Source organism: Schistocerca cancellata, chromosome 7 (genome assembly GCF_023864275.1).
Source record: "Schistocerca cancellata isolate TAMUIC-IGC-003103 chromosome 7, iqSchCanc2.1, whole genome shotgun sequence".
In the NCBI taxonomy this organism is placed as follows: Eukaryota; Metazoa; Arthropoda; class Insecta; order Orthoptera; family Acrididae; genus Schistocerca; species Schistocerca cancellata.
This window is the reverse complement of record NC_064632.1, coordinates 343,409,626-343,437,150: the sequence shown is the minus strand read 5'-3', so window position 1 is coordinate 343,437,150 and position 27,525 is coordinate 343,409,626. Positions and strand designations below refer to the sequence as shown.

At 39.5% G+C, this 27,525-nt stretch overlaps 1 protein-coding gene across 3 annotated transcripts in view; it reads right to left on the bottom strand.

Annotated features, from left to right (window-relative positions):
• The window catches only part of LOC126091950 (PR domain zinc finger protein 10-like), a 239,838-nt gene that overhangs the window by 174,557 nt on the left and 37,756 nt on the right, over window positions 1–27,525 (bottom strand). For 2 of the 3 annotated variants that reach the window (XM_049907287.1, XM_049907286.1), the window contains exons 5-6: window positions 22,759–22,891; window positions 19,475–19,792 (exon numbers count right to left, since the gene is read on the bottom strand). In XM_049907287.1, the coding sequence (XP_049763244.1) occupies window positions 19,475–19,792; window positions 22,759–22,891 (451 nt within the window). The remainder of the gene's footprint in view (window positions 1–19,474; window positions 19,793–22,758; window positions 22,892–27,525) is intronic. The other variant, XM_049907288.1, reaches the window with a different exon arrangement.

Sequence of the window (27,525 nt, the reverse complement as noted above, 5' to 3'; positions counted from 1 at the left end):
GAACACATTGACACCAGTGTGTCAGACCCACCATACTTGCCCCGGACACTGCGAGAGGGCTGTACAAGCAATGATCACACGCACGGCACAGCGGACACACCAGGAACCGCGGTGTTGGCCGTCGAATGGTGCTAGCTGCGCAGCATTTGTGCACCGCCGCCGTCAGTTTCAGCCAGTTTGCCGTGGCATACGGAGCACCATCGCAGTCTTTAACACTGGTAGCATGCCGCGACAGCGTGGACGTGAACCGTATGTGCAGTTGACGGACTTTGAGCGAGGGCGTATAGTGGGCATGCGGGAGGCCGGGTGGACGTACCGCCGAATTGCTCAACACGTGGGGCGTGAGGTCTCCACAGTACATCGATGATGTCGCCAGTGGTCGGCGGAAGGTGCACGTGCCCGTCGACCTGGGACCGGACCGCAGTGACGCACGGATGCACGCCAAGACCGTAGGATCCTACGCAGTGCCGTAGGGGACCGCACCGCCACTTCCCAGCAAATCAGGGACACTGTTGCTCCTGGGGTATCGGCGAGGACCATTCGCAACCGTCTCCATGAAGCTGGGCTACAGTCCCGCACACCGTTAGGCCATCTTCCGCTCACGCCCCAACATCGTGCAGCCCGCCTCCAGTGGTGTCGCGACAGGCGTGAATGGAGGGACGAATGGAGACGTGTCGTCTTCAGCGATGAGAGTCGCTTCTGCCTTGGTGCCAATGATGGTCGTATGCGTGTTTGGCGCCGTGCAGGTGAGCGCCACAATCAGGACTGCATACGACCGAGGCACACAGGGCCAACACCCGGCATCATGGTGTGGGGAGCGATCTCCTACACTGGCCGTACACCACTGGTGATCGTCGAGGGGACACTGAATAGTGCACGGTACATCCAAACCGTCATCGAACCCATCGTTCTACCATTCCTAGACCGGCAAGGGAACTTGCTGTTCCAACAGGACAATGCACGTCCGCATGTATCCCGTGCCACCCAACGTGCTCTAGAAGGTGTAAGTCAACTACCCTGGCCAGCAAGATCTCCGGATCTGTCCCCCATTGAGCATGTTTGGGACTGGATGAAGCGTCGTCTCACGCGGTCTGCACGTCCAGCACGAACGCTGGTCCAACTGAGGCGCCAGGTGGAAATGGCATGGCAAGCCGTTCCACAGGACTACATCCAGCATCTCTACGATCGTCTCCATGGGAGAATAGCAGCCTGCATTGCTGCGAAAGGTGGATATACACTGTACTAGTGCCGACATTGTGCATGCTCTGTTGCCTGTGTCTATGTGCCTGTGGTTCTGTCAGTGTGATCATGTGATGTATCTGACCCCAGGAATGTGTCAATAAAGTTTCCCCTTCCTGGGACAATGAATTCACGGTGTTCTTATTTCAATTTCCAGGAGTGTATATCAAGTGATTCCATGTTGTAAAGCACAGGTAGGCAACCAGTGGCACACTGGCTGGATCTGGTCGACAATGGGTTTCAATCTGGTCCATTGAAAAAATTCTGGGATGGAGGGCGACACTGCACAATTTTGCAACAGAATTTTTTAAGACTGCAATTGTAATATCTATTATGTAAAGAAACAATGTTCATAACACATAAATAAATGTAAGCATTTGAAGATGGGATTAATATGTAATGAATGTATGAAATGTGTATTTTGATGCATAATTTGTTGGCACTGTGTGCCAGGAAAGAGGTACTATTCATATTGGTGTGTTGCGCAATAATCATTACCATCACAGATGCTACAGTTTTCACTTCACTTCATACCTGTGGGTCCCCAAAGGGTGTCCATGCCTGTTGCAACGTAAAGAACAATATATTAGTATATCTAACAACAAAGATGATGTAACTTACCAAACGAAAGCATTGGTATGTTGATAGAGACACTAACAAACACAAACACACACACAAAATTCAAGCTTTTGCAACCCACGGTTGCTTCATCAGGAAAGAGGGAAGGAGAGGGAAAGACGAAAGGATGTGGTTTTTAAGGGAGAGGGTAAGGAGTCATTCCAATCCCGGGAGCGGAAAGACTTACCTTAGGGGGAAACAGGGACAGGTATACCGACACGAGCAGACATATATGATATACAGGGTGTTACAAAAAGGTACAGCCAAACTTTCAGGAAACATCCCTCACACACAAAGAAAGAAAATATGTTATGTGGACATGTGTCCGGAAACGCTTACTTTCCATGTTAGAGCTCATTTTATTACTTCTCTTCAAATCACATTAATCATGCAATGGAAACACACAACAGCAGAACGTACCAGCGTGACTTCAAACACTTTGTTACAGAAAATGTTCAAAATGTCCTCCATTAGCGAGGATACATGCATCCACCCTCCATCACATGGAATCCCTGATGCGCTGATGCAGCCCTGGAGAATGGCGTATTGTATCACAGCCGTCCACAATACAAGCACGAAGAGTCTCTACATTTGGTACTGGGGTTGCGTAGACAAGAGCTTTCAAATGCTCCCTAAATGAAAGTCAAGAGGGTTGAGGTCAGGAGAGCGTGGAGGCCATGGAATTGGTCCACCTCTACCAATCCATCGGTCACCGAATCTGTTGTTGAGAAGCGTACGAACACTTCGACTGAAATGTGCAGGAGCTCCATTGTGCTTGAACCACATGTTGTGTCGTACTTGTAAAGGCACATGTTCTAGCAGCACAGGTAGAGTATCGCGTATGAAATCATGATAATGTGCTCCATTGAGCGTAGGTGGAAGAACATGGGGCCCAATCAAGACATCACCAACAATGCCTGCCCAAACGTTCACAGAAAATCTGTGTTGATCACGTGATTGCACAATTGCATGTGGATTCTCGTCAGCCCACACATGCTGATTGTGAAAATTTACAATTTGATCACGTTGGAATGAAGCCTCATCCGTAAAGAGAACATTTGCACATTGTTGGAGGAACCATTCGCAGAAGTGTACCCGTGGAGGCCAATCAATTGCTGATAGTGCCTGCACACGCTGTACATGGTACGGAAACAACTGGTTCTCCCATAGCACTCTCCATACAGTGACGTGGTCAACGTTACCTTGTACAGCAGCAACTTCTCTGATGCTGACATTAGGGTTATCGTCAACTGCACGAAGAATTGCCTCATCCACTGCAGGTGTCCTCGTTGTTCTAGGTCTTCCCCAGTTGCGAGTCATAAGCTGGAATGTTCCGTGCTCCCTAAGACGCCGATCGATTGCTTCGAACGTCTTCCTGTCGGGACACCTTCGTTCTGGAAATCTGTCTTCATACAAACGTACCGCGCCACGGCTATTGCCCTGTGCTAATCCTTACATCAAATGGGCATTTGCCAACTTCGCATTTGTAAACATTGCTGTGACTGCAAAACCACGTTCGTGATGTACACTAACCTGTTGATGTTACATACTGATGTGCTTGAAGCTAGTACTGGAGAGCAATGAGTCGCATGTCAACACAAGCACCGAAGTCAACATTACCTTCCTTCAATTGGGCCAACTCGCGGTGAATTAAGGAAGTACAGTACATACTGACGAAACTAAAATGAGCTCTAACATGGAAATTAAGCGTTTCCGGACACATGACCACGTAACATCTTTTCTTTCTTTGTGTGTGAGGAATGTTTCCTGAAAGTTTGGCCGTACCTTTTTGTAACACTCCGTATATTGATATGTATGCTTGTGTCTGCATATGTGCGGATGGATATGTGTGTGTGTGTGTGTGTGTGTGTGTGTGTGTGTGTGTGTGTGTGTGTGTACCTGTCCCTGTTTCCCCCTAAGGTAAGTCTTTCTGCTCCCGGGATTGGAATGACTCCTTACCCTCTCCCTTAAAAACCACATCCTTTCGTCTTTCCCTCTCCTTCCCTCTTTTCTGATGAAGCAACCGTGGGTTGCGAAAGCTTGAATTTTGTGTGTGTGTTTGTGTTGGTAGTGTCTCTATCAACATAACAATGCTTTCGTTTGGTAAGTTACATCATCTTTGTTTTTGGATATATTTTTCCCACGTGGAATATTTCCCTCTATTATATTCTGAACAATATATTAGTATTTATGAAGAAGTGCTTTCTTTATTTATAATCCAGTCACTGATGGTAAATTAGGGGAAAAATTCGTGTAGTCACAAAGGTAAGAGGGAGTGCCATAAATAACATACTAAAAATCCTGACCATCAGGGTGTGAGCACAGGGACTGGAATACTTTTCACAGACCGAAGAATATCAAATGTCCCAGCCTCAGTTTTCCAAACATCTGAAGAAGTTCAGAAGCTTAAATTGGCTCTCTCTGCAACACAAGTAGGTGAACCAAATGTTATAAAAACTGCAGATATTTCAGTGTTAAGTCAAGACATGCATTACAACAGAGCACTATTCTGGGCTCAAACATGATCAGTCCCAATCCATAACACATATTTGCACCGACTTGCAAGATTTACTCATCAGGAAATGGGGCGAAGGGGGGAGAGGAGGGGAGAGGTAGAATACAGTTAATTTTGAGTCTTACTCCAAAGTTACAAAATAGAGGACTCTATCTCCCTTGTAACTGTGTAATTTGATGTTTCAAATGTAAACAATAATATGGTAGACAAGGCACCAAAACTTTGCTAGTTGTATTAAAGAAGTAGCTCCTCTTTTCTGATGGCACTGGCAACAGGAAACAGCATGTGCTATGATGAGCCAGGAATGATTCAATATGTTTGCGTATTATGTAAAGATACTTTCATAAGTTTGTAAAGTTACTTTCTCATGGGTAGTAATATCTCTGTTTGCCCTGGATTTTGTAAAAGGGGAATTTATATTATCTAGAAGATACTCTAATCTCGGTTTCAGTAATCAGGTTATTTAAGAAGGGCAGTTGATTGGCCCACCGCTTATGATTGTCTTGGTGGGGCAGCCACCTTATCTCCCAGGCACTGATAATTTACCAGATGTTCAGTATATGGGCTTGGCATTTCCTCTGCACCCCTATATGTGGTTTAACCACCAGCATCGGTTAAGTGGGGGGAATGGAAAGGAAAAGAAAAAGCATGGAAGACATGTTTTCAATAGGTCATTGTGGGACACACTTGGTATGGCTCCTCCCCTTCAGCCTTTCCAGCATGGGTGACCCTGCCAGTATCTACGCTACTGCTGGCATAGCCCTCCAACTTGGAAGGTGACTAACCACATCAAAAATCAGTTCCAAGTTTTTATCAACCACTGTCTCTGGCGTATTTTAAATGTGAGATGGCCAGATATAATGGCAAATGATGATCTGTGGACGAAGACAAATCAGCAACCAATCAATATACAAATCAAGGAAAGAAAATGGAACTGGATTGGGCATACATTGAGGAAACCTGATGGAGTTGTTGAAAGGGTGGCGTTGGACTGGAACCCTCAAGGAACTAGAAAACGTGGTCATCCCAAACAGATCTGGGAAAGGACGATTGAGAGAGAAGCTGCAGAGGTTGGGAAAACCTGGAGTGATGTGAAGAGACTCGCTAGAAATCGTACCAGGTGGAGGAATTTCGTCATGTTCCAGAGGGAATGACAGGAACTAAGTAAAGTAAGTCAAGAAGATACTCAATACTTTGGTCGGGTTTGTACTTTATTTTAGGAGAGATTGATTTTAAGAAGGACAAGATAGTACAGCTAAATACTTGGTCTGTTGTATTTGAAGATAGTGTAAAGACAGAGGAGTGGCTGCCAAGTTTGTTTTGTTTGAATATTCTTGTCAATCAAACAGATGGAGGTTACTATTTGTGCTGCTACTCTCCCTACAGTCAATAGTAGGGTGTTAGAACCAATTTTCAGGGCCTGTGGGGGTGAAGCCGGCTATATCTGTTCTGTTTGTTTGGTGATCATCTCCTTCCATCGCCCCACCAGTGAAATACCAGGGAGGGATCCTTGGGGTGAACTATAGGATGGATAGCTGTCTTTCGGGACTGTCTTTTTTTTCCTTCTTCGGTTCTAACATTCCTAGTCTTTTCTTTCTTTAGTCCCTTCTCCACCAGTAGTGCCATACATCTTTCCCCCCTCTTTCCACATGCAGCAGTTTCCACTGCAGAAACACTTCACCTATCCACGTATTAAAACCTGTTTTCACAGGAACACCAAAGATGGAGTACACATGTAAGTAGCTTGCAAAAGTAATTAAGCAATACTAAATGGATAATAGAAGAAGACACTTACTTGAAGATCCTATGCGTGTGATTAAGTGTTCAATGCTCATCCAGTGTAACTGGAGAATTGATAACTACTCTTTGTGACTCGGAGTAATAGAGACAATGTAAAAATAGTTTATGTGTGTATGCACATGGGTTTGAATGTACACAGTGTGTCTGGAATGCCAGACAACCATACCAGTTATACTGTCTCTGCGATACTTGCTGCAGTTTCCTGATTTTCAAATGCACTCAAGGAACAATCATTACCATGACAATGGGAATGATGTTACAGAAGATAGCTGAAGGTTAGTTTTCAGACAGGAACTGAGCTGTATGGAGTGAACACCATACAGAGTAAATGTCAAATCGATGTATGTTCACATTACATCCATAAAGTGATTTAACGTTGTAAAGGATGGAACACTATACCACTATTTATCAAAACATGCTTTCTATTCTTTAGTAGAGAGTAGGAGTTAAAAAAAATAGTTTCCAGCGTAGGTGAAGCTGCATAGGTGAAGAAGTCAACAGGAGACAAGTAAAAATTTAACATTGTTATCCTGAATGATGAACCACGAAGTGACAGTTCAGAATGTAAAAGTAACAGCAATCATAATCCAAACATGTTCTGACCATCTTATCAGACTGGGGATCACTCCTATCATATTTCAAGGAGAGAAAAATTATGTTTCTGAAAACAAAGAATATTCTTTAACAGAAATTCTTGTTCTTTTGGCATTGAATATTAATTTTCGGTTGTTTTAAAAGTTTAACAACTGATGCTCAATTGTAAATTTTTGTTTAAATACCTGAAAAATTACTTTTTTTATTTGATCCAGTGCGGATTTGAGGGTCTGTTTGTAAAAATCAATGCATTTGCACATTAAACAGGTAGCTGAGCTGACATTTTAACATTAATGAACATTTAATTACTTTTTAAATTTAAGTTTATTGAAGCTCTCTCTCTCTCTCTCTCTCTCTCTCTCTCTCTCTCTCTCTCCCTCTCTCATCCCCCCGCCCCTCCATCCTCCAACAGGCTGCATCAAATTTTGGTACATAATGAGATAACGTGAATAGAAACCATATTGGATACGAGCTTTAAAATTGTTTGCATTCTTAATCACTTGCTTTTTAAGTATACACTCCCAGTTGTCAGAAGTGTGTGTGTGTGTGTCATACATACATATTTTGCGAAAAACGCTTGTCATCACTAGTTAATCTTCTTTGGAATTCTTTAATTGTTACAGTTTCAAAATATGTACCATCCTTGAATACACTGTACACCACTTACATTTATGCTTTCTATACTCTAGTCACAAGGCCATCCACCACTCACGAAATTTACAGCACTTTCAACTACTCCAAAATAACAGTTTCTGCACAGAAGGTCCAAAACTGGATACGCACGGATGCCGGTGCTGTCTTCTTCGTAATGCATCATCCTCTCTGACGTGGACTCCAGCAGATAATCTCTCAAAACAATGCCTGCCTTCGAAGTTGCAGTTGTGTCTGCTTTTTTGACATCCTTCGACCAATGGGACCACAATGGAAGATGTTGTGAACCCTACAAATTTCTTCCGATTGTTGTTGTTGTGGACTTCAGTCAGAAGACTGGTCTGATGCAGCTCTCCATGCTACTCCATCCTGTGCGAGCATCTTCATCTATGAGAACTACTGCAACCTACATCCTTCTGAATCTGTTTACTGTATTTATCTATTGGTCTCCTTCTACAATTTTTACCCTCAACACTGGTGACCCTTTGATGTCTCAGAATTTGTCCTATCAACTGATCCCTTCTTTTGGTCAAGTTATGGCATAAATTTCTTGTATCCCCAATTTTATTCAGTACTTCCTCATTAGTTATGTGATCGACCTATCTGACTTTCAGCATTCTTTTGTAGCACCTCATTTCCAAGGCTTCTATTCTCTTTTTGTCTAAACTGTTTACATCCATGTTTCACTTCTATATTTGGCTACACTCCAGGCAAAAGCTTTCAGAAAAGACTTCCTAACACTTAATCTATATTCGAAGTTAACAAATTTATCTCCTTCAGAAATGCTTTTCTTGTTATGGCCAATTACATCTTATATCCTCTCCACTTCGGCCATGATCAGTTATTTTGCTGCCCAAGTAGCAAAACTCATCTAATTCTTTAAGTGTCTCATTTCCCAATCTAATTCCCTTAACATCACCCGGCTTAAGTACATTCCATTATCTTTGTTTTGCACTATTCACAAACACACATGAAAAATGAACTATAAACTACTTATTGGTACTAAATAAAAAGCAAATATTGGAACAACAATAATCGTGACAACAGGCAATAATGGACTGGAGTCAACAATAATGATTACCACCACCAAAACAATTGATGCTTTCAGTTCAGAATTTTAAGCATTGGGAGCATCAGGCAAGTCCAGTTGTCAATCGCAGCCTTCCACAGGGTTTAATTGTGGAATTGAAGTACCAATATATGATGTGAATAGTACTACTTCACACCAGAGAAATACTATACTTGCTATTTTCCACATGCTGTGAAATGTAAACAGGTTTGTGTGGTTGGGTGTGATTTGCACATAAATAGTTGGTGGCATAATTTTCTGTACAAAAGATTTACCTTTCACACAAAGACATGGCTGCAGTGTATATATACTGGATTCAAATGATTTTTAATTTATTGAGCTCATCACACCTTTCCAGTAAAATGGAATGTAAACTGTCACTAAATTTTGGCAGCATTCCCCTCATCTACATCTATGTGATTACTCTGCAATTTACAATTACGTGTCTGGCAGAGGGTTTATCAGCTACCCCCAAGCCATTTCTCTACTGTTCCACCTTCAAAAGGCACACGGGAAAAATGAGATCTTATACCTTTCTGTGCAAGCTCTAGTTTCTCTTATTTTATCACTACAATCATTTCTCCATCATTATTCCAACAGAATATTTTTGCAATCTGAGGAGAAAGTTCTTAACTGAAAATTCACAAGAAGTTCCTGCCATAACAAAAAATGCCTTTGTTTTAATGATTGCCACCCCAATTCACATATCATGGCCCTTGTCCTGTCCCCTATTCCATGATAGTACAAAACAAACTGACCTCCTTTGAACTTTTTAGATGTCCTCTGTCAGTCCCATTCCACACTGCATAGTAAAACTCCAGAAGTAGGAAGGCAAGCATGGTGTGAGCAGTTTCTTTAGTAGACCTGCTGCACTTTCTAAGTGTTCTGGCAATAAATCACAGTCTTTTGTTTGCTTTCCCCAAAACACTGCCTATGTGATCACTCCAATTTAAGTTATTTGTAATTGTAATCCCTAAGTATTTAGTAGAATTTACACCCTTTAGAGTTGTGTAATCAAAATTTAGTGGACTTCTTTTAATACTCATGGATGACCCCAGACTCTTCTTTATTTAGAGTCAACTGCCACTCTTTACGCCATACACATCTTATCTAAATCATTGTGAACCTAATTTTGATCATCTAATGACTTTACAAGATGGTAAATAACAGCATCATCTGCTAACCACCTAAAAGTGCTGCTTAAAGTGTCATATAAATCATTTACATAGATCAGGAACAGCAGAGGGCCCAATTTGATTAGAGGTCACTTGAGAGGAATAATGTCAAAAGCATTCTAGAAATCTAAAAACACGGAATAATTTTGACATCCCCAGTCAATGGCACCCATTACTTCATGAGAATAAAGAGCTAGTTGTGTTTCACAAGAACGATATTCTCTGAATCCATGCTATTTGTCAATACATTGTTCTCTTTGAGGTAATTCATAATGTTCAAACACAGCATATGCTCCAAAATCCTAATGTAAATCACCATTAGTGATATGGGTATGTAATTCATCAGATTACTCCTGTTTCCTTTCTCGGGTACTGACATGACTTTGCAGCTTTCCAGTCTTTAGGTATGGACCTTTTGATGGATCTATTGTATAAGCATACCCTGAAAGGAACCTGACTGGTATACAATCTGGACTGGAGGTCTTGTCTTCATTAAGTGATTTAAACTGCTTCACTACACCAAGGACATCTAATTCTAAGTTACTCATGTTGGCAGTAATTCTATATTTAAATTCTGGAATATTTACTTTGCCTTCTTTGGTGAATGAGTTCTGCATTCAGTAACTCTGTTTTAGTGCCACTGCCCTCAGTGATATCACAATTGTTATTGTGCAATGAAGGTATTGATTGCGTCTTGCTGCTGGGGTACTTTACATATGACCAGAATCATTCTGGGTTTCCTGCCAAAATTCAAGACAGAGTTTCATTATGGAAACTATTAAAAGCATCTAGCATTGAAGTTTGTGCTAAATTTCGAGCTTCTGTAACACTTCACTAAGATTACAAACATATGTTTGTGTTTGTTTGTGTGTCTATCAACCTGCCAGCACTTTCGTTTGGTAAGTCACATCATCTTTGTTTTTAGATATATTTTTCCCACGTGGAATGTTTCCCTCTATTATATTTATATCAAAGATTACATATTTTGCATTTCTTAAAGGGGACTTGTACATGAATAACTGTCAAAAAATTGATTTTTAAAAATTTTTGTTTAAAAAAAATTCTCTGTAGTTTTCTGAACAAGATAAAGTTTACTTTCAGGAAAATGGACCACAGAAAGTACCAAAATTAGACAAATTTAAAAGTGGCTGCACACACCACCATGTCCCCATGGCACACATTCAGCTTAGTTAAAAAAGTTTTACTCTCATTTGTTTTGTTTTTATGACTTTTTAGTCCCTTAAGTTGGCTAACCTGCAAAAGCTTTACAGTTGCTTATCTTTAGTTTATACAGAGAGTTTAGTCATTGTGTGCTGTTGTTTTGGCATGAATATTTTGTTTACAGCAAAGTAACTGTGTGTGAGTTTCTTGTTGTGTGCATGAGTTTCTTATTCCACTTGAAAATGAAAAAAAGGCAGTATGGGCTACCTTCCTTCATAAATCCTCCACAAATGACAACCCATGTCATGCACTCTGCCCACCTGGCAGTAGATACCAGAGGGCTGTTACTCAAGGTGAGACCTACAACCATAAACATTATTTGCCATTTGCTATAATGGAAGTTATAAAACCTATGTATAAGGATCTTAGTGACACAAGATTAATAGATAATTGTTTACACAGCAGGACTCAAAATTCGAACGAAAGTTTCAACATTTGTATATGGGAACGAATTCCAAAAGCTGTTCTAGTAGGATTAAATGCTTTAAAAATAGGTGTGCTGAATGCTGTTCTATGTTTCAATGATAGTGCAGTGTCAAGGCTTGTTATGGAACTGATGGGAGTGCCTGGTGGAGAAAACATGCATAGAGCTCTAATAGCCATTGACTGAAGGAGACTCTTCGAAGAAGAGAAATCAGTTTTGGAAGCCATCAAAGAAGGAAGAATAAGAAGTAGTGTGAAAAAAAGAAGGGAGGAAGAACGACATAGGAAACAAGATGAATACGGACCTGGGAGGCATTAGTGTCATGCAAGTTTAATAGAAAAAGCAAGTGTTAAAGTTAACTTGAATTTCCTGAAAGTTAAATTATTTCATGTTCTGGTACACTTTGGTTAAAAAATTGTAAATGTAGAGAGCTGAAATATTGTATACTGTCTTAAAACACGCTTAAGTAAAAGGCAGACTACTCTTGTGACTTAACTTTGAAAATAAAATGCTTTTTTGAAGAAAAACTCTGAATTCATTTCCAAAATTTTTGGTAATCATACTTAAAATCTATTTGTACCACACTTTATGACAGCACGATCTTTTCAATACTGTGATTTAAAGATAATAGTGAAAATAACTTACAGGAATAAACTAAACCTTCTACTTTGTTTTTATTTCGAGGTATGTGTACCTATATGATGTAAATAAATAATTAGCATGGTTTATTTCACTTGCAACAAAAAAATAAAATTTTAAAAAAGGGGAGAGCTAAGGCTGTGGTTCATACATAAAAATGTTTATAACAGATGTCTTAAAAGATGGTAAGCATTATGTGGGCTTACAAATCTTATTCTTTCAGTAACACTGTTTAGAAAACTAACAATTTTTTCAAGGTTTCCCCTGGTATTCACGGACCCGTCTCCTTAAATTTGGTGTTTTTTGGGTTCCTTACACAACAGTGTTCTGACCCATTCTGTGTACCACAGGAGTTGCTGCCAACTCTTTAATTTATTTGGTATGTATCTCTCAACTGCCATCAATACTATTTTTTTGAATTCAAACCACATCTGGTCTATGCTTACACAGTCAGATTGGAAGGAGTGGAGACTGTAACTTAGAAAGGTATCAAGCAAATTTTTATCTGCTTTTTTAAACTGATGTACTTTGCATTTATTTTTGGTGGGTTTGGATGATGCAGTATTCAGTCTCACTACAACAACCTTGTGCTCACTACTCTCTCTATCCATCTCTTATCTGTTCAGGATCATTTGTTGATAAGAGGTCAAGTATATCTTCGCAACCAATTACACTTCCAGTTGTCTCCTGAATAACTGTTCAAAATGATTTTCTGAGAAAGCATTCAGTACAACTTCAGACAACGTTATATGCCTACCGTCAGCTTTAAACGTGTTTCTGTCAACATATTGAGGGCAGACTGACTTCACCACCAACTAAAACTGTCATTAGTGGGGTACCTACTTGAAGTAAAAACTCAAGTTTTCTTTGAACTGTTCAGAAACTGTGTCATCTGAGTCAGAGTCTACACATAATAACTCTCAAGAACTATCAACTTCAATTTCATTACAAGGTAAACTACTGCTGACAGAAATAAACACTCCACTACCTATGATATTTAATACATCCTTTCTTAACATTGTTAGATCCATCGTAAAAATTTTGGCTGGATTTATTTCCAGCTTTAGCGAGTTTCCATACCTTTAACAATTTGAGCTTTGGTGCTTTCTATTAGCACTTGGATATATGGTGCTTTCCTGACACAGCTACAACAATTTACAAATACAATACCAATTGTTGGTAGGTCTACCTTCCTGTGTTTGCCCTACACCCTTTCTGTAGTTTCCCCGAGGCCCTCTAACCTAAAAAACCACCCAGTCCCCTCCATACAGCCCCTGCTAACCATGTACCCACGTCTTGTGTGTAGTGGACTCAACAGTGCAGCCCGGATACCCACCACCCAATACCAGAAGTCAAAGAATCTGCAGCCTACACGGTTGCAGAGTTACGAGAGTGGTTTGAAAAGTTCTCGGAATCACCACGAGAGGTCAGCACTAGCCCAACGAGTTGTTCACATGATACTCATTGGACTGTTGCCTGTAAACATGTGCCACATCAGTGCTCTTGGAAGAGAGCTGTGGCAGTGACGTCGCTCTGTTGTTGTTCCCGCATAGTGATGATTGGCGAATAAGGGGGGGGGGGAGGGAGGGAGAGAGGGAGAGGGAGAGAGAGGGGGAGAGAGAGAGAGAGAGAGAGAGAGAGAGAGAGAGAGAGAGAGAATTGAGCAGTGGTTAAGTACTTCGTAAAGAAAGGTATGAAAGCAAAGGACATTCATGCTGATTTCCAGAATATGCTGGGGGACTCTCCTCCTTCATATTCAACCGTGCCAAGCAGACAAACAAATTTAAATTTGGTTGGGAGAGCTTAGATAAATATCCACACAGTGTTGGCCAAGATGTGTCACTACTCCAGAAATCATTGCAAAAGTGCACAAAATGGTCGTGGAGAATCAACGATTGAAAGTGCGTGAAATTTCTCATGCTTGCCAGATGTCATTTGAAGGGGTGTATCACATTTTAACTGAAGAATTAGAAAGTAAAAAATTATCTGCAAGATGGGTGCCAGGACTCTTGATGCTGGATCAAAAACGCATGGGAATGGGCATATCAGAAAAATGTTTGGCCCATTTTAGGAGAAATGAACAAGATTTTTTTCTCCGGTTTGTGACCACAGATGAAACTTGGGTGCACTACTACACCCCATAGACAAAACAACAGTCAAAGCAGTGGAAACATAGTGATTCACCACCGCCAAAGAAAGCAAAGACAATTCCTTTGGCGGGAAAGGTCATGACATCAGTGTTCTGGGATGTGAAAGGGATTCTGTTTGTAGATTATCTTCCCACTGGGCAAACAATTACTGGAGAATACTATGCTAACGTCCTGGACAAATTGCAACATAAGATACGCAAAAAAAGGCCAGGTTTAGCGAGGAAGAAAGTCATCTTCCACCACCCCCTTTATTCACCTGATATGGCTCCGTCAGACTTCCATCTCTTCCCAAAACTGAAAATTTTTCTTGGTGGACAAAGATTCACTTCAAATGAAGAATTGATAGCTGGAGTTGACAACTATTTTGCAGGCCTGGAGGAAATTCGTTTTCGAGATGGGATCAAGGCACTGGAGCATCGTTGGACCAAGTTCATTAATCGACAAGGAGACTACATTGAAAAATAAAAAAAGTTTCTTTTTTTCTATTCCGTTCCGAGAACTTTTCAAACCACCCTCGTATATGAGCCTCTGATTCACACCTTGCTCTTGGCTCTGTACCAAAGGACCAGAGCCTGTTCTGTTGTTGACGCTACAGTTGGTGAGCTTCACCCTCATCTCGCAAGCAAGACCACTAAAGCTAGCCACCCGAAACAAGAGGGATTCTCTCCAATCTACATCAACACACATTGTATGTACCGACATAAGCTACCACCTGCAGTTGGCTGATCCCTGTGCTCTTCATGGCATCCAGAAGCAACCTTTCCACAGCTGGATTGACTTCTTCTGGAATGTAACCACAGAGTGCACTGCATTTCTTCCCCTCCTTGGCAGCCATATCCGTAAGGGGACCCACAAAGTACCTAATGTTGGAGCTCCCAACTATCAGTAAATCCACCCTCTGTGACTACATCTGGCTAAATGACTTTGTCAGTCATAGATAGCACCCAAAAGTCGTCCATCAGACGTATCTGGTAGGCCCTCCAATCAGCCCCTTGGAAAGCCTTTCACTGCCTGCAACACCTTGGTACAACCTTCCACTCGACCGTGTGTAAGGGTGTCCTCTGATGTGCTACTGCAGTGACAAAAGCTAGCAGCTGACTCTACACGTACCCCTAATGGGACTCTTATGCTCTAAATTGTACTGCCTGTAATAGATCTGCTAAATTCATTATACACTAACTCCATCTGGATCAACTTAAACCACAGCAATATATTAATGTTTTAAATTATGAAAAGAAGCACATAACAGATTGTACACATATAATGGGTATTTTAACTTTGGTGTAACCCCCCCCCCCCCCTTATGTCTTCACATAACCCAGGGGTACCCTCTAGGGGTGAGCATGCACTGGCTGTATACCGCTGCTTTAATTCAACCAATGAAAATACCATACACTGGTTTTATTCACAATAATGAATGGATAGATCAGTCAATGAAAACACTAAAGAAACGTTTCCATGGAAACATTGTTCAACCAACAGAAAGACTACAGATTAATTTCACTTGAGAAAAAAACTTCTAGGTCAGTATCACTAGTTTGATAATTAGTTTCAGCTTACTGATGAGCCAACTTAAGATCTAAAAGCCAGAAAATTGCATAACAGACATGGAACAATAGCACAATACATTTTATATTTAAACTTTCACTATTGTTCATGCCTGTTTTGCAACTTTTTTATTAGCTGAAAATGGCTTGTCAATTAGCTGAAACTAGTTATCAAATGAAGGAGTTTTAGTAATCTTGACATGGAATTTTTTTCCACATACACTGATAAAAAAAAAGGATTTAAACACCAACAAGGAGTTGTGTGGCATAAACAAAAGTTGGTAGGCACGTTTATACATCTGATAGATAATGTCTATTCCAATTTCACGCAAGACATCCAAGAGTGGCACTAATAGCCTCACTTTGAGGATGCAAATCAGGTTTGCTTTAAATACAAGGCGTAACAATGGTAAAAGTTAGTTACCTCTGAGATTGGACATAGTGAGTTGATGGTAGTCAATAATGCTCTCAAGGCAAAAAAGAAGCCACCATCAGCACCTCACTGATTTTGAACAATGTTGTGTAATGGTGCTAGGAGATGCCGGATGTCCCTTCTGCGCAATTGCAGAAAGACTAAGCAGGAAGGTAGCCACCGAACATGATTGCTGGCAACAGTGGTCATGAGAATTTAGTCACAAGACAACCAAGCTACGGATGGCCACACCATACTACCGCGAAAGAAGACCATCACATTTGGCATATGGTTCTGGCACATCGTACTGCATCTGCAGCAGCAATTTGAGTAGCAGTTGGCACCACAGTGGCACAACAATCTGTTACAAATAAGTTACTTCCAGGTCATCTCGGAGCCAGAAGCCCTCTAAGTGTGCATTCACTCACCCCAAGCCTCTGCCATTTGCAACTTCAGCAGTGTCACGCAAGTGCTCATTGGAGGGCAGCGTGGAAGTCTGCTGTGTTTTCTGATGACAGTTGGTTCTGCCTCGATGCCAGTGATGGTCCTGTGTTGGTTGCGATGGTCCTGTGTTGGTTGCGATTTCGTATGACGGCAGTATGTCAGTCTGGTAATTCGACCTGTTGAGTAGCCATTCATGGACAGCATACCAGCAGGTGTTTCCCATACCAGTGTGTGTTTTCCAACAGGATAACGCTAGCTACATGCTGCTGTTGCAACCAAACATGCTCTACAGTGTGTCGACAAGTTGCCTTGATCCACTCTATCACCAGATCTGTCTCCAATTGATCACTTATGAGACATAAGACAACTCCAACATCATCCACAAACATCGTCCCTGTATTGATTGATTACGTGTAACAAGCATGGAAGTCCATCTCACAAAATGACATCTGGCACCCGTACAGCACAATGCATGGACATTTGCTTGCCTGCATTCAACATTCTGGTGGTTACATTAGTTATTAACGTACCAGTATTTCACATTTGCTATGGTTTATCTTGTATTTACATTAACCTACGATCTTGCAATGTTAATCGCTTAAATATGTTACCTAGAAAAAATGTATTCCCAAAATTTCATTACTCTACATTAATTATTTTTGGTGTTGCAATTCTTTTTTCCGTCAGTGTATTTTAACATAACAGATCACATATCTTCCAATTTGACAATGTCAAATAACAACAACAATGGATTGTATCAACTGTTTTCATTCGGCTGCTCCCACAGATTAGTTTTGCTCAACAGCAAAGAATGAATGAATAATTCAAATTAGACCTGAAGTTACAACCAAATGAGTTGAATGTTTCACAACAACCAACTGAATTAATTGTTTCCATCACTACTAATCAGCAGGCTTTATACTGGTTGCCTAGGTTACAATCCAGTTCAGAATGGGCGGAAAAGTATGATCAATATGTGACCTGACCTTTGTAATTGAGGCATGAATCATTCCATCGCCTAAGTCATACAGCTACTGGATTGTCACGTGCCACCATGTCAAGGTATACCAAGACTGCTTCCATTCAGGGAAAACTGTCACCTCCAAAATCAACTGTTGTGGGCAGCAGTGTACTGACAACAGGGATCACCATCAACAATCACAATATGGGCTCAGTTGAACTTACCAATACCAGATATCTGCTTTGACCTGTGACTTAAGGATGATATGGCATGTGATGTCTTAAGTGCCCAGAACAAAGAGAGCACAAAATACTGATAATATTTATGTTGCTCTTATATTATTTTTTGGGATGAAGTTGCGATAAAAGGCAGGAGTTTGGTTGTGAGTTGGTAAACCCAATAAATATGAATATGAAACTTATGAAATCTAATTGTGATGAAACAAATACCCATAACATAGCCCGAGGTCTAGGATCAGTTGAAAGGTGACAATCTGGCTGTGAGTTGATGAAGCCAACAAATGTATTGTCATGACAATAACTGGAATTCTTGTTGTGACACATATTTTATGCATATTAGATTTTTATGTCCCTCATTTTGACAACATTAAGGGTGAAAGCTGAGGACTGATTTTGGCACATTCAGTATTTCCATAGTTTGTAAAAGGAGGTAGATGAGGCTCAGTAAAACAAATTACTTATTTGCTAATCCAAGACTCAACAACAACAACAACAACAACAACTGGAGAGCAGCCATACTGTTGTGGGAAGGAAGACTAGGGTTTAATGTTTGTCACAATGACATACGGTTTAGGGTTTAACGTTTGTCACAATCTCGTCCTTAGAGATGGAGGACAACCTTGGATTGACATAGGATACCATCCACGTCTTTTTAAAATGAACAATCCCAGCATTTGCCTCATGCAATTTAAGGAAACCACGAGAAGCCAAAATCTGGTGGCTACACAGGAATTTGAACTGCCAGTCTCCCTGACACACGTCCAGCATCATAACATTGCGCTATATCACTCGGTCACTTGCTAACGAGTAGAGAAGCCACAGTCCCACATTCCTGCCTCAAGTAAACATACACCACATGGCACACAGCAAACACCATCACTAGATACTCAGAGCTTGAGATGTGTTACAGTACAGTAACAGCACACAAAAACCAGGGTTACTAATTTAACCCTGTTCAAGGCAGAAAGTAAATGTATTCTTCTATGGATGATGATTGCATAGTACAAAAAATGGGGTCTCGTGAGCCTACCATTGTCTTTGAACAGAAAGCCAATCATATGCATCTGTTGTTCACTTATAATACCCTATAGGCAACAACCAAGACTCTATTAGTCTTAAAATGGCTCAAAATTAGTCTGAAGAACGCTCAAGGATATGAGAATGCTTCTATGACCTCCTACTTTCAAGATCACTCAACCTCAAACCTAATGAGCAAGACCTGTGCAATCTTGGACTCATTTCTGACCAATCTTTGTAGCTGTGGATGACGGTTGAGCAGTTATCACTCAGGATAGCTCCCAAATACTTCCAACATCTTGTAGCTTCTATGCAATATCACTCCACTGCCATCCTCAGGATGAGAGGTGGTGTTACATGCAACTGCGCACTGGTCGCTACTGGGTAGATGTGTGTAATTCAACCACTCATGGATGTAACAAAATGACCACTCTAGCTTCCTAGTGAGGCTCGTTCGGGCAAAATCTGCCTTATCTGTGAGTACTGTAATATATTCATTTATTTATTTGCTGGTAAACTGTATCCAAATGTTTAGTGAAAACAAGTTATTATTCTGGAACTGCCAATGACAACAATAACAACAAAAATAACAACAACAACTTCATACACAAATTTTGTCCGCTGTTGTTACACCATCGGATTAGACTTTGCCCGAATTATAGTGTCCAGTAATGGTTCGCCCGGTCATAATCAAAACTGATCGCAAAATTTGGTCAAGAGGCAACTTTAAAATAACGTATGTGGTGAACACAAACTTACATGTTCCACCTTCCTTTTCAGCTTCTGCCACAATCTCCTCCAAAAGCACTGCATCAGTGAAATCTCCCTGCTCCTGAAGTTCACTAAATTCTGTATCTCCAAGGGACTCTTTCACAAACTCCATCTTAACATCCACAGACTCTACAAAATTTTCATTGTTGAGTGCTTCAACAAAACTTTCGTTTGCTAATGTCGGTGTAGAGTTATTTCCTTCTAATGATTCTGCAAATTCGTTTTTTTCCAATGCCTCCAATGATTGAGTGTCTTCAAACTCTGTTTTCATTGCTCCCTGCTGAAATTCAGTCTTTACAGATAATCCTGAAAGACATCCAGAACTGTTTTATTCTGTTGCCACAAAATAATACAATGATTTTCATGCAACAGAAAACACTAAGGGCCGATTGTATAAATGTCGCTAACAACAGATCAACTGTGTGCTGAGTTCTGAAAATGAACCAAGTTGATGAAATCCCTTTTTTGTATAACACTAAACTTGGATCAACTGGATGTGGTTCAGTGCTGATCTAAATTAGCATGAGACATGCTTGGAAATACCAAAATATCAGCTATCAACATGATTATCACACACTGACCTGGCTATTATTGGTATATTACAGATAAAACAGTATTTATTGTTGAAGATTTCATGTTTTCGAGATGAAGAAAAATAATCACCGCAAACTTTTCAAACTTCTTCAAGAAACTTCTCCACGCCAAAAAAACAATTTAATTCTTGGTGATTAAGGCTCGTGAATGCAGAATGCTGCCCATCATAGAGGTTCAAAATATTATAAAACAGCAGGTAGCATATTCAGGTGGCATGGACTCAAAAGTTAGTGATTTTATAATTGTATTCATGGCTGTTCACGGTTCAGCAGCTGATTATAATTAATGGCCAACTTGCATTGGCTGTAAGGTGGTACAATCTATTTGACTTTGAAAGAAAACTGTTGCCAAATGTGGCAGTGCGTGAGACTTTCAGTTGTTTGCTGAGCATGACGCAAACATACATATTACAGGTCATTGGCCATGGTATTAATATCTTTCTGTGCACGCTAAAGCTTCAATGGTTTGCAGGTTTTTAAGCCTAGTTATTCAATGCAACCAAAACTTATTACTGCAGAAAGCAGCAGAAGTATATATTTTTATTGTCTACTTAGGTACAGCTGTCACCAACCCCAAGTTAGTTTGACCGCAACATGGCATGGTCCTTTTGGAAATGGCATATCCTTGCCTCCCTCAGACTTTTGAACGTACTCATTCAGATGTATGGGGATCTAGAGGTTAATGTGGAATGTGAACCACAGTGCAACTTGGGTTTTTGCTCAATAAACAAGCACTCCCAGAGAAGAAAGGCCTTATAAATGAAGGGAAAAAGAGCCAGACTTCGGGTATTCATCAATGCATGTGCTATTGCCACAGAAATCTATGTACAAAATTGGCATTTAATAGTTAAATTGTCACCCTCCTGTGAATACTGGCTTGCAATAAAAATTTTAAAGTGTATCGTTACTGCTATTCAAGTCTAGAGAATATTTTTGTAAGAGATGTTCAACCATTGTTAGCTGCAGTAAAATTCCAGTTACTTACTGTTCACTGCAAATCATTTGAATTTCCCTTTCTTACACTGCTATTAAGAATCTATGAAAGGCATTTTAACTTTTCATATTAATTAAAAGTCATTTTTAAGAATTCTTATGGGACCAATTATTACTTGCACTCTTTACTTTCTTTGTCAATATTTTTCTTCAACTAATGTAACAGTCTAAGAACTTGATTTAATCTGTGAAATTTTGGTCGTCAAAGTTGATCCTAGTTCACAGTGAAATAATCTGAGATTAAGATTTAAACAACACAGATTACCAAGTTCAGCTTGATCCGAGTTTTATTTCTTGTGCTAATCTAAGATCAACTGCTTTATACAATCGGGCCTACATGGTATTTCCTGGTTAATTTCATTAATGATACATGTGAACTGCACACATTGTGAAACTTGTCCTGTGTTATTAGGACAAACCAAAGAAAAAAAGTAAACAGTAACTTCAACAACAATAATAATAATAATAATAATAATAATGATAATGATACCAAGATGCTAAGGCACGAGCTACTTCAAACACACAAAAAGATGATTTTTTTAACTTTATGAAATTTAAAAACAGAAACTCAGTACTAAGACAATTATTGTAATACATTTTCTCAAATATAGTGATTTTTGTAATACTGATTCTTAGGCAAATTTGTAAAAAAGCAAATCCTGATTTCAAAACATTTATTGACTTCGTAATTTTATATGTCTTCCCATACGTCAATATAAAACTGTTTCATACATCAATATTAATTTCATTTCACAAGATAATCTCTTAAAAATGGAGCAACTTTACTACGTCATGCAGAATCTACTTCGTTATCACAACTGGATTTTCTGTTTTTCTGAACATGATACATTTCACTCATAAAGAACCTGATATTACGTAAGTAAGATGTTAAAATTCCATTTGGTTTGCTTCAAAAAATTCAAAAGTCAAAATCTAAATTACAAGCAAACAGATGTAACACTTCTGTTACACCTCAACCCTCGAGTGGGCGCCCTATGCATAAAGTGTGCGAACCACAAATAACATTGTCTTGTATGGTTCCATTGTTGTTTTACAATTGTGATCCCATACCTATTTCTCCATTATTGCTTCAGCTAACATAGTGATAAGTTATGGTGTCATAGCTCCACGAGAGCAATATTAATATAAAACAGCAAGCTACGAGAGAAAAAAGAATTAAGATCCAAGCAAGAACATGATCCAGATTATAGGCTAGCAACACAATCCCATTATTGTCTACGCGATCATTAGTAATATCAAATAATCAGTTGGCTGGAAGCTAATGCAACTGTGTTGTTTAATGCTTTGAATGGGTCATTACTGTGGGGTAACACTTGTACACAGAAACAGAGTGATATAATTTTATCTTGTTATTATTTCAATTAAACAGTGCTTTAGCCCGTATAATGTAAGTTTATTTTATCGTTGTCAAATTAAACTAAAATTAAACTGTGATTTTGCTCATACATGTTTAACTTGGTAACAAAAAAGACAGCCATTCTTTCCATGAGTACAAAGTGCACCACGTGCCTGCTCGCCTTATGAAAAATGGTGCGTCTGCTCGAGGGTTAAATAACAGCAATGAAAATATTTAAAAATCAGCAGAGAATATGAATTTTAAGCAAATACCTTTGCAACAACAACATGCTATTCTTTAAAAAATTGATAATTTATAAAACCACGTACCTTCATTTTTCAACACTTGCAACACTGATCCAAACTGCTGATCATCCAAAGTTAGTGTTTCCCCATTTGTATGTAACTGAGAAACCAATAACTGAACGCCGACATTGTCACTTTGCTGTTCTACACAAGTAACCTACAATAGAACAAGTGAAATGTATTAAACATTACTATTACATTTAACTACTGAACAGAGTTGAAAAAAGTGAGCATGAAATAAGGGAATGTCTGAGCACTTTGTGTGTCCCAGAATTGTTAAAGGAGATGACGAGGCCCACAGCAACCATGAAAAGTCACAGCTAAAAGGGCTCCAGTGATGTCACTCTAAATGCAGTTGGCCACCAGTGGACACGGACAGGCTTTCAAAACTTACAGCAAAAAACTCCAGGCAGTGACATCAAGTTGGTATTAGTGATGGCACACAGCCCAATACCACACCAGCCACCAGAGCCAAATGTGACAGATTTTTAGGATAGGAACATTGAATACTCTAATGCTGACAAAAAAATACTTTAAGACATGTTCAGCCTCATGGGAAAGAGAACATTGCTGCCACTGAAGTTAAGTGAAACAAAGGAAAACAGGAGAAGTATGTCAGATCGGACTTTAAAATCTACTGATCCAGAAATGAAACAGAGCAGAAGAACAGAGTAGCATTTATTCTGCATAAAAACATAAATGCTTGCAGTCAGGTTGAGTTTGTTAAAGAAAGAATAATAAAATTCGCCATGTAAATTACACACAAAAGGTATAATGTGTTTCACATGTATGGATGACATGTGAAAATCTAACCATCAGGAGGGGACCATCATCACATCAAGTGGGTTCCTCTCATCTGAGGGCCTGCATAACCTGCTGCTTTTTTTCTCAACTTACTCTTCTTTCCTACTCCACGAAAAAATTAATAGTTCCTAAAGGTGGGATTGTTGGCAGTACTGGAATTTCATCTTGTGAAAGTTAAAAATTGGCCATCCATTCTCTAACCCAGTAATTTTATTGTTTTCTCAAATACATTTTTCTTTTGATACAATTAACTTCCTTTCTGGCATTCTTGCTTTGGCTGCGTGTTATCTGAAGCTAAAGGTTTCATCTCATCCTCACAACAGGTCATCCTGAAGTCTGATAAGCCGTCATTACCTTCTTCATAAAGAACATCTTGTCTTCTTGAAAATGAAATTACTCAAAGAAATATATCAATTCAAAATTGTTGTTTTGATAAGAATTTCGGAAAGTTCAAATATAAAATGTAATCTTTCCAAAAAGCAGTGTAAATAATTTAGGAGTAAAGGAGAACACTCACCGAATAACAGAAATGTTGTGGTGTCAACTGGCACATGTGAAAGAGAAAGAAAATTTTTTAGCTTTCAGAATAAATCCTTCGACACAGTGCACAAACAGGGGAGGGGGAGGGGGAGGGGGGGATTTCCCGCATTTTCCCTTGGTTTCCTGCTTAAAAATATACTTTTTTTACAGATGAAAATACATTATACCCTGGGTGAATGTGCAGTTTTTCCATGTTAAGTGACAATATACTTTCCCTCAGAGCTGTAGAACTTATCAGTACTTTGAATGGTAAAGATTTTATACACCTGTGTAGAACTTCCTGGGCACTTTAGGAAATGAAATCCAGCAAAAACAATGCATTTTGGAAAGATCTCTGATGAACGGCAGCAAGCACACAGCATATTTTTGTATTACAGACTATAAATACCAATTCCACCAAAGCAACACAGTAGCTTCTGAAGCACTGAAATCAAGATTATGCTGCACGATGCACTTTTGTCAGCCAATCATAGCTCATGTCACGTGATCTCATCAGCGAATGATAGCACATATTCAGAGCATAGGATACGTCATATAGTCAGCCAATAGCAACATCACTGTTAAGTAGTGCATACACACAAATAGGAAAATTTAATGGTTTAAATCAATATACATACAGTGTAGCCACAAGAAAAGATAAACTTTCACATGCCAAAAATATTTTCTGCGACGTTTTTATTTTCAGGAGGTTGTGGTTAGAGCACAGCTTAAACTGCAGCATCTTAATATTTCTGACATGCATGAATACATATTTCTCTGCTGTGCACCAAACATTTGGTGGGTTACCTGGCTGAATACATCTCATCGAGCACTTAGGCTTTTCCATAGAAAAGCCAAATGAACTCAACTCTCACTTCTATTCTTTTGAAGGATAATTATACTGTTTGCTATTGTTATTATGCAATTCATAATCAGTGAAAGAACTAAAATAAATATGAAAAACTAATGTTGAAGCTTGGTCTTTCTTAGCGTCAGTTACCCTTTAAGATATATCAAACACAAATGTGCCAGTAAGATTGTAAATAATGGCATAACTGGCTCATCTTCTGGTCCCAAAATTTTTCTAAGTGTCTGGTCCTCAAAGTGTTACATTGTGAATGAGAGTCAAATGTGATGTGATGTAAGAAATTCATCGCACATTCTCATACATAACATAATCCATCTTATGTAAATGTAAATTCACTTCCCAAGTAACACTCCTCAAATTCACAATATTTTTCTGCAACCTGTTATAAATGTAAACAGCTGTGACATCCTGCTCATCAAAAGCAGTCTACTGTTATGAAGTATTGCATAGTCTTCGTCCTAAAGGCTTTGACACATTTCGCTATCGGCAGACGTTTGTGTGCACAATTTGTTACATTGTTGTAAATGGTGCATTTTCTTTGCAACTAAAGTTTTATTTTGATGTTATTCTCTCATTTATGTTTTATTGCTGCAGTATTATTCTGCAGTAGTGGGCTAAAGTAAAATTCCTTTTTAGAGTATGAGCTCTTACCAGTCAAAATTACAAAAATTTAACTGACAACTAGAACAATGACAGTTTCCCAGAATTCTTCTAAAAAATTTCAGATTTTCCCTCATTAAAAAAATTGCTACGTTTTTCTCAGAGTTCCCAGTTGTACCGGAGCATATACACCTTATTTCACAAGCTTCTGTACACACAGACACAACACGACACTGTAAGCTCACAGGTAGTGTGTGTGTGTGTGTGTGTGTGTGTGTGTGTGTGTGTGTGTGTGAAGAAGGGGGGGGGGGGGGGGGGGAGGCAGGGGATTGTATTCTAGATCGTTGGGAGGATTTATACCAAAATTGACAAGTCAACACCTCTGCTATTCCGTGAGTGGTCTCCTTTACTATCAAATTATTTACATTCTGCCAGAACATTCATTACTAAAAAAAAAAAAACTGTTATTGTCTTGTAGCAGTATCTTTTATGTTTCCAAAAATTCATAATTTTATTACAAAAATGTTTCTTGTTGAAATAATCACATGTAAAATTTGAGTTTCTTGAAAAATCTTCCATTCACAAAAATAAATCCCGATATTCATGCCATTTGAAAGCTAGATTGTCAACAGCAAAAGGAACTTCACTGTGTAGTGTTTCGAGAAATTCAACATAAATTCTAGAACCACTCGGCCTTCTACCATCTCAAACACATGATATTTTAAATATAAGTGTGAGAGAGCCTATCTACTGCGCATCGCCTGACTCTGTGTACAGGTCCAAAGTGTGTAGAAGGAAGACTGTAGACACGGTGGTCGAACAGCACAGACAAGTGTTTGCCAGTCGCGTCATGGAAGTAGTGAAAGAACAAGGAGTGTTTGTGTATTCTGTGCTGTTTTATAACTTGACTATTTGTTTTTGTTGTTTTTGTTGTGGTCTTCAGTCCAGAGACTGGTTTGATGCAGCTCTCCATGCTACTCTATCCTGTGCAAGCTGCTTCATCTCCTAGTACCTACTGCAACCCATATCCTTCTGAACCTGCTTAGTGTATTCATCTCTTGGTCTCCCTCTAAGATTTTTACCCTCCACACTGCCCTCCAGTACTAAATTGGTGATTCCTTGATGCCTCAGAACATGTCCTACCAACCAATCCCTCATTCTAGTCAAGTTGTGCCACAAATTCCTCTTCTCCCCAATTCTATTCAATAGCTCCTCATTAGTTATGTGATCTACCCATCTAATCTTCAGCATTCTTCTGTAGCACCACATTTTGAAAGCTTCTATTCTCTTCTTGTCCAAACTAGTTATCGCCCATGTTTCACTTCCATACGTGGCTAAACTACATACAAATACATTCAGAAAAGACTTCCTGACACTTAAATCTATACTCGATGTTAACAAATTTCTCTTCTTCAGAAAAGCTTTCCTTGCCATTGTAGTCTACATTTTATATCCTCTCCACTTCGACCATCATCAGTTATTTTGCTTCCCAAATAGCAAAAGTCGTCTAATACTTTAAGTGTCTTATTTCCTAAACTAATTCCCTCAGCATCACCCGATTTCATTCAACTACATTCCATCACCCTCAGTTTGCTTTTGTTGATGTTCATCTTATATCCTCCTTCCAAGACATTGTCAATTCCGTTCAACTGCTCTTCCATATCCTTTGCTGTCTCTGACAGAATTACAATGTCATCGGCGAACCCCAAAGTTTTTATTTCTTCTCCATGGATTTTAATTCCAACTCCGAATTTTTCTGCCTGCTCAATATACAGATTCAACAACATCGGAGATAGGCTACAACCCTGTCTCACTCCCTTCCCAATCACTGCTTCTCTTTCATGCTCCTCAACTCTTATAACTGCACAAATTGTAAATAGCCTTTCGCTCCCTGTATTTTACCCCTAGCACCTTCAGAATTTGAAAGAGAGTATTCCAGTCAACATTGTCAAAAGCTTTCTCTAAGTCTATAAATGCTAGAAACATAGGTTTGCCTTTCC